This window comes from Drosophila biarmipes, chromosome 2R (assembly GCF_025231255.1).
Source record: "Drosophila biarmipes strain raj3 chromosome 2R, RU_DBia_V1.1, whole genome shotgun sequence".
Taxonomy (NCBI): domain Eukaryota; kingdom Metazoa; phylum Arthropoda; class Insecta; order Diptera; family Drosophilidae; genus Drosophila; species Drosophila biarmipes.
In genome coordinates this window covers 12,322,332-12,333,548 of record NC_066615.1, presented here as the reverse complement: position 1 = coordinate 12,333,548, position 11,217 = coordinate 12,322,332, and the positions used below count along the sequence as shown (strand labels likewise).

The 11,217-nt window shown below is 47.8% G+C and overlaps 1 protein-coding gene across 1 annotated transcript; it reads left to right on the top strand.

Moving 5' to 3' along the window:
- The first annotated feature begins 5,721 nt into the window (after positions 1-5,721).
- Positions 5,722-10,850, top strand: LOC108030297 (putative inorganic phosphate cotransporter). Its single transcript, XM_017103131.3, has 4 exons — positions 5,722-6,102; positions 8,638-8,816; positions 9,040-10,116; positions 10,181-10,850. Exons 1-4 carry the CDS (start codon positions 6,054-6,056, stop codon positions 10,355-10,357), a joined length of 1,482 nt encoding a protein of 493 aa, XP_016958620.1. The 5' UTR covers positions 5,722-6,053; the 3' UTR covers positions 10,358-10,850.
- The last annotated feature ends 367 nt before the right edge of the window (positions 10,851-11,217 follow it).

Genomic DNA, 11,217 nt, shown 5'->3' with positions numbered 1-11,217 from the left:
CGGAATTTGAATAAATGTTTTTTCCTCTTTCCTCTCGAGCACGCGATACGAACAAAGGCGGTGTTATGTACACGGCGACATATATGAACACATAAGTGTTTTCGGTGGTGTGACGGGCTTGAGTCAACCTAATTTGAATTCGATTCCCCGCGAAACTAGCATTTCGAATTGGATCTCGTGCTGGCTAGGTTCCGAGCTGCGAGCTCCGAGCCCCGACCACATGCTCTGAAATCTCGAGCTATTAGGCAACCGCACGATAAGGGAATCCATTAAATGCCCATTTAGAGGGAGTTATTTTTGTGAAATCTGAGGAGATCTTATCAGGTAGCAGCAGAACCGTAACCACCGGCCAAGCTATTTAGTACGCAGAGGGAAAGTACAAATAATTTTTTGGAAAATTCATTTATTCTCATGGGAAATATTGTAAAATATATATTTTAAGTGATTTTGATCTCAGTATGTTACTATGGGTGTAGTAACTTTCTCTTAAAAAGGTCCCTAAAGTTAGAGGTTTTAGTTAAATTCTTAAATTTTACCCTTGTGTACTACAAAGTATAATAAAGTATATTCATTGAAACTGTTAATTTATCATTTTGCAAAAACAAAAAAATGTTTAAAATCTTGTCTTTTAATTTTGCAGTTGTTTAAATATTTTTTTTTTTTTTTGTTGTTTTGGTCTAGAATATTTTTTGGTTTTTTGCAATGAATAATCTAAAAATGAAATGTTTTCTGAGCTCATAAAAGATAATATAAATACTTTGAATTTCTAAATTTAACCGTGACTTCGAAGAAAACAAACTGATAAACTGGTACACATAATAATATAAATATAATAACTATTATAACAGATTACTACCCGAAAATAAAATTATTTTGGACAAAGGATTATTATTATCTTATAGCTAACAGGCTATGCTTATGTAACTGAACGGCTATTATAATAGATCATTACCCCAAATAGTGCTTTTCGATTGAGGATTATTAGTATTTTAAAGATATGAGAAGGTTGATCTTGGCTTCCTCCCCTTGGTACGTCTTCGCTTAGCTCTTCGGCCTCGCTTTTTGGCCATCTTCGTAAACTGGTTGCTCGGGGGGTCCCGGGCCCAAAATAGAGCTTGCGGATTGGGGAGTGCGAAGTGCGCGATGGTCGGCCGACTCGGTGTGAGTCGGCAGTTTCTCGAGGCACTCCTCGGTGGTGAAATCTTGGGCAGCACACCCGTGGGGCCCACTCCCCCCCGGTCGAGCCCCCGCCCGATTCCGATGGCCCCGAGGTGGGCGAGAAGTGGCAACTCATGTGGTGACTCGTTTTCGACACAGAAACACGGAGAGCGGAGAGCGGAGAGCCAGCACATGCTTATCACGTGAACGGGGCGCCGAGCGGCCGAGTCGGGTGCCCTCGTCGTGTGCAGGAAACGTGATCGACGATCGGCCGAGAGAGCCGAGCGCTTGGCTGTGTGAGTGCATCGGATTGGGGCCTGCAGACGGCAAAAACAATTAGCACAGTGCGGCGCCCCACGCTCGCTCCCGCTCTCGATCCCCCTCTCCGGTCGCATTCTTTGTGCCCCTCGCGCCCCATCAGGCGCTCTCTCGCCGCCGCTCCGGCCCCGTCCCGCTCTCCGAGGTTATCGCTCAATCATTTTTGCACTGTTAACGCAAATACCCACTGCCGTTTGTTGTTTTTCGCAACAAATTATAGCCGTATTTATATTCAAGCGAGTGTTCAGCTGTCTCCGCAGCGATAATGAATTGTTAATTTCCATTTCACAAGCCGAGAGGCGCTCGTTCCAGCTACTTTTGGGCCCCATTACTGGCCAGTCATCCTGGGTGCGATCTTTGGAGCTGGGTTTTAGCCCTATGCCGCTGGATAATCGCCTAAGGCCGCGTGATGTCACGCCGCGGGCGATAAATCAGCGGCCCAGTCTGCTGCCAATGATAAGCCTTACACATTATACAGTGTACCGTGAAATACGCCTTTCCTTGTAGCCCTCGAAATCTTGCGCGAGATAAGATTTCAGACTCTGCAGTGGCACTGCGTCCACCAGAGATTTGCCGAGTGACTCAAGGCGGTCGTTGTTTCCTCCACCTCCGGCGGAAATAGCCGCTCCGAAATGATCTAATTATAGGGGATCCGCTCTCGGCCCCCCCCACTGCAATTACATTTAATATAATTCTGCATAAGTTCTTCCGCAAATATGCGCCTTTGAGTGTTTGCCAACTGGCTGACCCACAGACATTTTCGAGATTTTCGATCGCCCCCGAGGACAGGGTGCTAATAGGGGGCCGCGCCCCCAGCGGCCACACCCACCGATCATCCAGTCCCAATAAAGCCGATAAAGTTTCCAGTGCCGCTGGACCCGCGCTAATTGAAATTGGCGGGTGGCACTGGACAATGCACAATTGCCGCTGATTGGACACAATTCAATTACGCCGCCGGTCGGTAACTCAAATATGTTTTTGGAATTCACACAGTCCCCATCGATTTCGATTTGATCCCCCGCTGTAATGAGCCATTTGCCCAAACATTTAGAAGCCGCAGAAATATAAATTCCAATATTGTGATCGATGCTCCGCGACTTGTTTGCATGCAAAGCGATCGAAAGCGATCGACGCCGGAATACCCTTTTCCGTTTATTAAAATTTATTGGCCAGCGGCAACTGATATTGATCGGAATTAATTACTGCTATCTTGGGGAGTGGAAAAGTTTCAGCACTTTAAAGATGTTATTCAACCTGGGTTGTTTTTATGAGGGCCCCACGATTTTTTAGCCAAGTCACCCGGTATCTAACTGATACCAAATTACAAAATGACATGAAATACTTTTAACGGCTTATTCTGAGATTACAAAAATTTGGCTACATATTGCATTAGGCATTTTTCTAAGCTTTACCTAGAAGTAGGAACTTTTTTCAAATGAAATTGAAATGTAATATATTTAAACAATAATAAATGAATAATAATAACCGTTTATTAAGGGAGGTATATTTTTATGTTGTTCATTATATGGTTTTATTTTAGCAATAAAAATATAAATTAACAAAGTTTATGGAAAATTACAATTACCTGCGAATGATTTTTTTAAGGTTCATTTGCTTCAGGATGCGTAACGTCTTGGAAGTTATGCGCTGCGCCACAAGATCAATCGCTGCCAAAATGCACGCCAATAAGCGTTATACCCCCACTAAAGAGTGCCGAAGACATATTTCCATAGACCAACATTTGCGGAGAGCATTAAAATGCTGTTGGCGCCAACGCCTCAAACAATGTCCATGGTTCCCGGGGACATCGTGATTAGCAGTGGAAAAAAACTCCCGACTCCGAGCGCTGGAAAGGAGCCAGAACCCTCCGTATAGATGGGTACACAGAACACCACCGCTCCGCTCACAATTAGCCCGTTTAGAGGGTTTTTGTTTGGTTACACCTGGCGTATACGTAATGCAGCGTAAATAATTTTTCCGCTGAGGGATCGATATTTGAACAATTCGTGTAAGAAAAGCTGCATATTAATTAGTCTGGAACAGGGCTCCCATGTGGGGTGCGCCATATGGCGGCGGTTCCAACCCCCGGATCCGGCGATCCTAAGGCCCCATCCCCCCCGTCCTCCGAGGGGCTGACGTCAAGCGGACTGACTGTTTGCCATTCGTCAGGCGATAAGCCCGGTGCTGTAACAATCGCATCCATCAGTGCCTGCCTTCTGAAGTGGGCGTGTCACCCGATTAGATTGCCATCGCAGGAATCTCCCGACGTTCTCTAATTTTAGCCTGCCATAAATCCGCAATTCGCTCAAATCACTTACCGAAAATGTCCCATTCGGGGCGACGGCTAATTCCTTAGCCGCAGATCCGGCGCCGATAAGGGGGTTATGGATCGGGTCCCGGGGGCCTGGCTAATCGAATGCCCTCCGGAATCGGAAGCCGATAACGTACATGTCTCGAGATTCGCCAATGAACGTGCCTTGAAACGTGTCTGCCATGTGCCGAAATTGATTTGCCACCGGAAAAGTGCACGGAAAACAAATAAGCAGGGCAAATGTATGGGTGTACGTTGAGCACTGAGCTTATTTTCAGTGCTTCTTTGTTCTACTAAGTTATTAAATAACTAAAGCGTTTGTCTTAGATAAAGGTAGACTTTATTCATTTTTAAATAGTTATAAAGACTCCTAATCTATCACTTATTTAGTATACTTTGATAACGAATCATTAACTTCTTACTTTTCGAAATCGCCATAGTAAATTTGAGCCAAATATAAACTTCTGGATAATTCCTCAGGCGGTATTTACCCAAACCTCTTTATCTCGAATCTCTACAAAACTTTTTATCTCGTATCTGTACAATCTTTATCTTAATAATGGCCCTTGGTGACAGATTCAACCCTAGGAATAGTACTATTTTATTAGAAACGACTTACATAAACCAAAATAAATACCATCTGTTAATAAATAAATATATATACTGAAAACTAATTAAGACTTGCAAGTTCCTGTTGTAACAGAGATATAGCAATATGATTGTTTTGATTCTTAAGTTCCCCAAAAATATACCATAAAATCTGTTGTAAAATTGTGAAATCATTTTTTTCTCTGTAAAAACAGGAATGGCGAGTGGAGCGTTATCAGCCCGCTGACTGTCGTCATTGGCCCCTGACTCCTGCGCCTGCTCCTCCCCCAATCCGTAGTCCCTTAGGTGTTTTTCGAAATCAGAATGAATTTGCAGAGCGTTTCCTGGGCGAGTGGCATGGAGAAGGGGGGCCGGGGCGGGGCGATCGCCAGTGGCTGGCTCATTTACTTAGTCGAAAATCAAAGTCTGAAGTGTCGGGCGCTGATAAGCATAAATAATTTGTTTAAAACATTTCATTTTCAGCAATTATACTCTGATAAGCCGAGTGCGGTGGAGCAAAGCAATAAAAACAATGAGAAAGGAAACCCAATAAACAAGTGAAGTAATTAAAGTGAGACAGAAGGAGGGGGGAATCGTGTCATCTTGAAATGAAAATTGCATTGATCAAAGGGTCTGTGACTTACGCAAGCGGGCGGGACTCAAGGGTGGCCATCGATCACCCAGAGCGATCTTATGGATCGCCTCGAGGCTGGGTTATGTCATTAGCCAGCGCACAGAGCGTTCTCAGAAGATGGAACCGCTGTTCCAGGCTTATCAGGCCAACACAATGACCTCGCCTGAGGTTTTCGAGGCACCTTATCTCGGGTTCGAGGGTCGGTCTAGGTAAAGCCTGGGAGGCGGCAGGATGCATTTCATTCATGCCTGTGGAATACATTTGTATCTGGAAGATACCGGATTGTGCGGAGAGACCTCGGGAGAAAGAGAGAGCGATTTAAGGCCGAGAGGCAGAGCGATCTGTGTGACTAATGTTACAGCCCGCTGCAGCCACAATACCCAGAAAAGCGAGGTCCGTGGAGAGGGACCAGGGAGCGGCATCGGGATCGGGATCGGTAACCACTTGGCCCGAACTGATAACCATGTGCTGGTCTTGGTGTTGTTTACTTACTCCCGTTCGCCGGCTCGGCCGGAGAGAAATCCACTGGCATGCACCACACACACACCGCACACAAAGAGTATCTGTGAGTGCCAGCGTGTTCGGGCGTTCGCTTTGACTGATAGCGGAATTCACGCGATACACACGCGCTCTCCGGCTGGGCTGGTGTTGGTGAGAGCGGCCGGGCGAGCGGTCGGGCGGCCCGAGTTCGATCATATTTATAAAAGAATCGACCGCCGCCAGTTACTCAAGCAGTCGCAGTAGTTCGCCAGAACGTTCAAAACCCGCTCGTCGCCGTTTTCGAAAGGTCCTACGCCCAGAGTCTCTGGATCCGTAATCGTTTCGTCGCTTCCCGCACTGAAGGGGGAAAACACGCGTGAGGAAAATCGACCAGCAGCAGCAGCAGCAGCAGCAGCCACACACATGTGCGGCAACTTCATGACGGAACCGGAACACGCTGTGTAACACACCCGAGAAAATTCCAGTGACCCAAACGCGGCGTTGACGTTTCGAAAAATCCATACCAAAACCGTATAACTTATAAGCCCAACCCGCGCCGCACACATGACCACTGCATTGACCATGGTGAAAACGGGTGGTAAATACGCCAACGGTGAGTACACACCCCCAAGTGGAGACCCACTCCGACCGCTCTAGGCCCGGGGAACGGCGATGTGCCAAGCACGTGTCTTATGTAAGATCGGCGCGACCGTTCGACCTGATCCGAGCTTGTGTTGCCGGAAACCGCTTAATTGGTTCTCCAACAGCACTCCCATATTCCCGTCGCGACCTCCATCTCCGTCGCCAGCTAGCTCCATCTGTAGAATCACTTTTTTTGTCAACCCCGCCTGGCCGCTCAACTGGAAGCGTTTCCCCAGCGGTTCGCAAATATCAGAAATAGTTATATATCCATAGCTGAGTATAGACGACCTCCACTGCACAGAACTGCATCCTCCGAGATACAATTTAATTTTTCCCCAATTTATTTACGTGCGTTTTTTTCTGTGATTTTCGGTACGCTGACAAACAAAATAAAATCACATTTTAGCACTTTCGGGTGATAAAAATAAACAAAACGAGGAAGGAGAGGTGGTGTGGTGGCAGTGTCTCTGCGCCAATGAAATAAAGAATTTTAAATAGATCCCGACGTTACGGGGTGGGGGCGGTGGCATGGGGATGGGGATGGGGAGCCGCCAGTTTAGTCAGCTGATAAGCCGTAAACCAAAGACAAATGCTCAGTTGTAAAGTGGTCCGCCATCCGAGCCGTGGCACGTTCCAAATGCATGTGCGTCTGCCGTCTCGCTTCGCCTTCCGCAGGGCTCTGATGGTAAACATAGTGCCTCTTGGGGTGTGGGTGGCACTGTATAGCGCTAAAAGCGGCGCTGTAACCAGCGATTATCTTATCACCGCCCCCGGGACCCCGGCGGCGTTCCCGTTTTATCGCGGCCCGGACTATCGGCTATCAATGCGGCACACTTGACTCACTTAGTGCTGTGTGTCCTTCGCTTGTCCGTCCCACTAACGGACAAAACAGAGCGGTGACTGTACCCCCGGGCCGGCGATCAATCAAAATATACGCGAATATGCTATAAACGGCGCCCAATAAACACTCCAAGCTGGAGCTGTGGGCCTTTATGGCGGCTCATAAATGCTGATTGATTCGGCTCGTCGTGTTGTCCGCAGAAAATCGGTTTGCAATCGCTATTTCGGGGCAGAGGTTTTGGTGCACGGCGTATCTCATTCTTTTCTGGCACTCTCCGTCTCGAGACGAAAAGCTCTATATCTTGGCCATAAATTTGCTCAGCGTTACGCCTAGGGGAAGACATTGCGCAAATAAATTTAAAAACGTGTCAGATAAAGCGTTCTCACACGACCACGAGTCATCGCGTTCAACACGATAAACCCGGGCGAAAGAGACGGCGCTACGGCGGGCGAAAGAGAGGGGGCGAGAGACAGCGAGAGAGACGGCGAGACGGAGGAAGTGGAAGTGGAAGTGGAAGCGGGAGAGAGAGCTCAAAGTTCGGACGTCAGTTTCGGTTTCGGACGGCAATTCAAATGTGAAATTACTGGAAACACAGTAAAACTCGTATAGTTTGAATCACCATTAATGAACGTTCTTCCTTAGTTGGGTTCCTTATGAAAGTGGAGTGAGTTCTCAGAACTTAGATAATCAAAAGTATAAGCACAGCCCTGTTGTTTTTATAAGAGCAACAGTTTCTTATCAAAAAATGTATTTTTTGGGTTTTGTTTTCCTCAATTCTGTATTACTCAAATCGTAAGATTGCTAAAAACATAAACAACTACATTTTAGAAGAAATCAGTTTTAGGGAATTTTCAACTATGCAGGCCTCCCACTGTAGTTGTAATTGATGGCTTCGAATCAAACTCAAGCCGGGGTTCAATACACCCCAGCGCCTAGTAAGGCCGCGTTGCAAGGTTGCCAGTGGTGGAGCGGTGTTGCAATGTGCACTGCCCTCCCACCGCCCACGGCCCACCTGCTGCCAGCCCACTCCTATTTATAAAGACTAAGCCATTTATGGCGAGCCAAAGTCGGGTTTAAAAATAGCCGAATGCACGAAAACAAATCAGCGTAAGGCAGAGGCCGTATCTCGCAGATACATGTTGGGGTACCACCGGCGGCGAGAGATCGTCACGTGAGGATCGGCCGATCGGCGACCGCCTCGCACAGTTAGTGTGGGCCACATGTACCTTATACTTTATACCCTACGGCATATTGTACGGTGTAGTACAGCACCGTCGCGCTGCATTTTACACGACAATAACAAAGACATCGGCGGCAGGTCTCTCAATGCCCGATTCTCAATATTCGCAGCCAACTTCGGTGGGTGTATCTGTATCTGTATCTGAATCTGTGTACGTGAGCCACCCATCTCTCTCTGGCCCGCTGGCATGTGCGTGCGTGAACAAGATTTTGACATAGTCAAAGTGTTTTATAAATAAACGCGCCCCACATACTTACATGGCTACCAGTTTTGGCTTAGTGAGCGGCCAACAGAGAGACAGGGAGAGATAGCCAGAGAGAAAGAGCTCCGATAAGCGGCCAAGAGATATGGATACAAAGCGCCACATGTGAAGTTCCCCCACCTTGTGGCCCCATGCTAACCTTCTCCGATCTCTCCACTTGCAGAGAAATTCCTCGGCGTGAGGCATGTGCAGTGCATCCTGTGCTTCTTCTGCCTCGCCATGAGCTACGCCTGGCGGGTGAACCTCAGTGTGGCCCTGGTGGCCATAACGGACAACACCACCGACCTGGCCCAGAACGCGTCCGACTCCAGCAACTCCGGATTCGACCTCTTCAACTCCAACGTAAGTGTTCCTCTGCAGATCCATTGCCAAGTGAAATATTGTATTTTGATGTAGTGAAACCCAGCGATAGATACATTATCTATGAACACCATAATTGTCTGTGGTTTCTGCGGTTTTCACTGCGAACTTGAGGCTAGCACTGATAGTCAGGCCATCAAAATACACGAGTTTCCTAACGTTTCACTATCCTTGGGCACTGTGTAACCTTTCCCATCCTCCACAGCGTTACTACAACTTCACCACCAAGGAGAAGAGCGTCCTGCAATCCGGTTTCTTCTTCGGCTACATAGTGACCCAAGTGCCGGGCGGCTACTTCGCCCAGCGCTACGGAGCCAAGACCATGCTGATGTACGGATTGGGCATAGCCGCCGTCATCACGGTGCTGTCGCCGATGTTTATGCAACTGGGAGTGCTCACCTTTGTGGCCATGCGATTCGTAATGGGCCTGGCCCAGGGTGCAGTGCATCCGGCCACGCACGCGCTGTTGGCCAAGTGGGCGCCCGCCGACGAACGGGGCATCCTGGGCACCCTCTGCTACTCCGGCGCCCAATTTGGAACGGTGATGATGCTGGCCACCAGTGGTTTCATCGCCGACTCCGCTCTGGGCTGGCCGAGTATCTTCTACCTGGGTGGAGCTGCCGGCTTCCTGTGGATGATCTTCTGGTACGTGTTCTCGGCGAGCACGCCCGAGGAGCACCGCCTCATCTCGCCCGGGGAGCTGAAGTTCATCACGGAATCGCGCAGCGATGGCAAGATGCAGTCCGCCGAGAAGCTGGCGCCCACGCCCTGGAAGGCCATCTTCAGCTCCATGGCTTTCCTGTCCCTCCTGGTGGTGCACTGCACCCACATGTTCGGCTACTGGGTGCTGCTCATGCAGATCCCCACCTACATGAAGAAGGTCTACGACGTGGACATCAAGAAGGGTGCGCTGCTCTCGTCGCTGCCCTACATGACGATGCTGGTGCTGAGCTTCTTCTTCGTCTGGCTGTCGAAGGTGCTGCAGAGGAAGGAGGGAATGTCGTTGTCCTTCAACCGGAAGATCTTCAACAGCATTGGCCACTGGATCCCGATGCTCTCGCTGATCGCCCTGGGATATGTGCCCACCGACAATGCTCCTCTGGCGGTGACGCTGCTCACCCTGACGGTGGGAATCAGTGGAGCCACCTACCTGGGCTTCCAGGTGAACCACATCGATCTGTCCCCGAACTACGCAGGCACACTGATGGGTCTCACGAACGGAGCGGCCAATGTGATGAGTGGCGTGGCGCCTCTGATCGTCGGACAGATAGTCGATGATGAAGTAAGTTTGACAGTGCCAAACTTCTTGGGAAGTCCCCACTAATGCTGTTTCCTCTCTTCCACAGACGAGTGTGACCCAGTGGCGTTGGGTCTTCCTGTTGGCCGCCGCCTTCTACTTCCTCGGCAATCTTCTGTTCGTGATCTTCGGGAGCACCGAGGTGCAGTGGTGGGACTCCCCACGGGACAACAAGGAGGATGCGGAGCAGGGCACGCCCCTCGCGCCCAATGGCCAGGTCAAATAGGGGCCGGCCCATCCCTGGCACCCTACCGCTTCCAGAATCATCCGGGCTGTTGTTTCTTAGTTTCGTAGACGTAGTTAGTTAGTTAGAGACCAGACGAGCTGAAAGTTAACTTTAGAGACGATCGCGTGCTTCCATTAGCGATATTATACGGTAATTGCTTAGTCCTAAGGCAGCGTAAATTATTATTGTTTGCAGTATTTTCCGTAATGTACATAATCAAAAAAGAAAGAAAGAACACAAACAACAAACAAACCAATTAAACTTGCAACTTGAGAAAACGTTCAGTGTAAATAGGGACAAAGCCCGCGACGAGTGTATTTGCTGCTGCAACATCAACTCTAGTAATTGTTATGTTTTAGTGTTAAGTTAGGCATTAACAAAACCAATCTTGTGATGAAAAAGTAAACTAAAAAAGGCAAAAAGAACATTTAAGACAATACTAGCCATGAATAAAACAGCTCGGTTCGCAGCTGCAAAAGAGTCAAACTGTAAATCAGCGGTGTTTCATTTGAACAGAGATTTGAATTTGATAGTCAGCCGCTGGCTGATTATCGATAAGCATGCACTGTCAACTCTGGTGCAGCAATCGAGTAATGGGGATATATAATAAAATGTTTCCACTGCTTGCTTTCTTTCAAAGAAATTGGTTGACTTGTCTGTTTTTGAGTGATTTATAATAATTTAATAAAAAATAAGAGAGACATTTAAAAATTGATTTTTAAGAAGCCTAAAGCCAAGAAGTATTATTCTGTTAATAGTTGTTAAATACAATTATTTTAGTTATTTTTGGGAAATTGCCACTTTTTTCCAAAGCACACTTTTTAATTCAAGAATTTAAAAACTTTAAATTTGCAATTTGT

Excerpts from the sequence above, each read along its gene's own strand:
- LOC108030297 (XM_017103131.3), top strand. The coding sequence starts at position 6,054 with ATGACCACTGCATTGACCATGGTGAAAACGGGTGGTAAATACGCCAAC. Across the intron at positions 6,103-8,637 it reads GGGTGGTAAATACGCCAACG|AGAAATTCCTCGGCGTGAGG; the intron begins GTGAGTACACAC and ends CTCCACTTGCAG. Across the intron at positions 10,117-10,180 it reads GACAGATAGTCGATGATGAA|ACGAGTGTGACCCAGTGGCG; the intron begins GTAAGTTTGACA and ends TCTCTTCCACAG.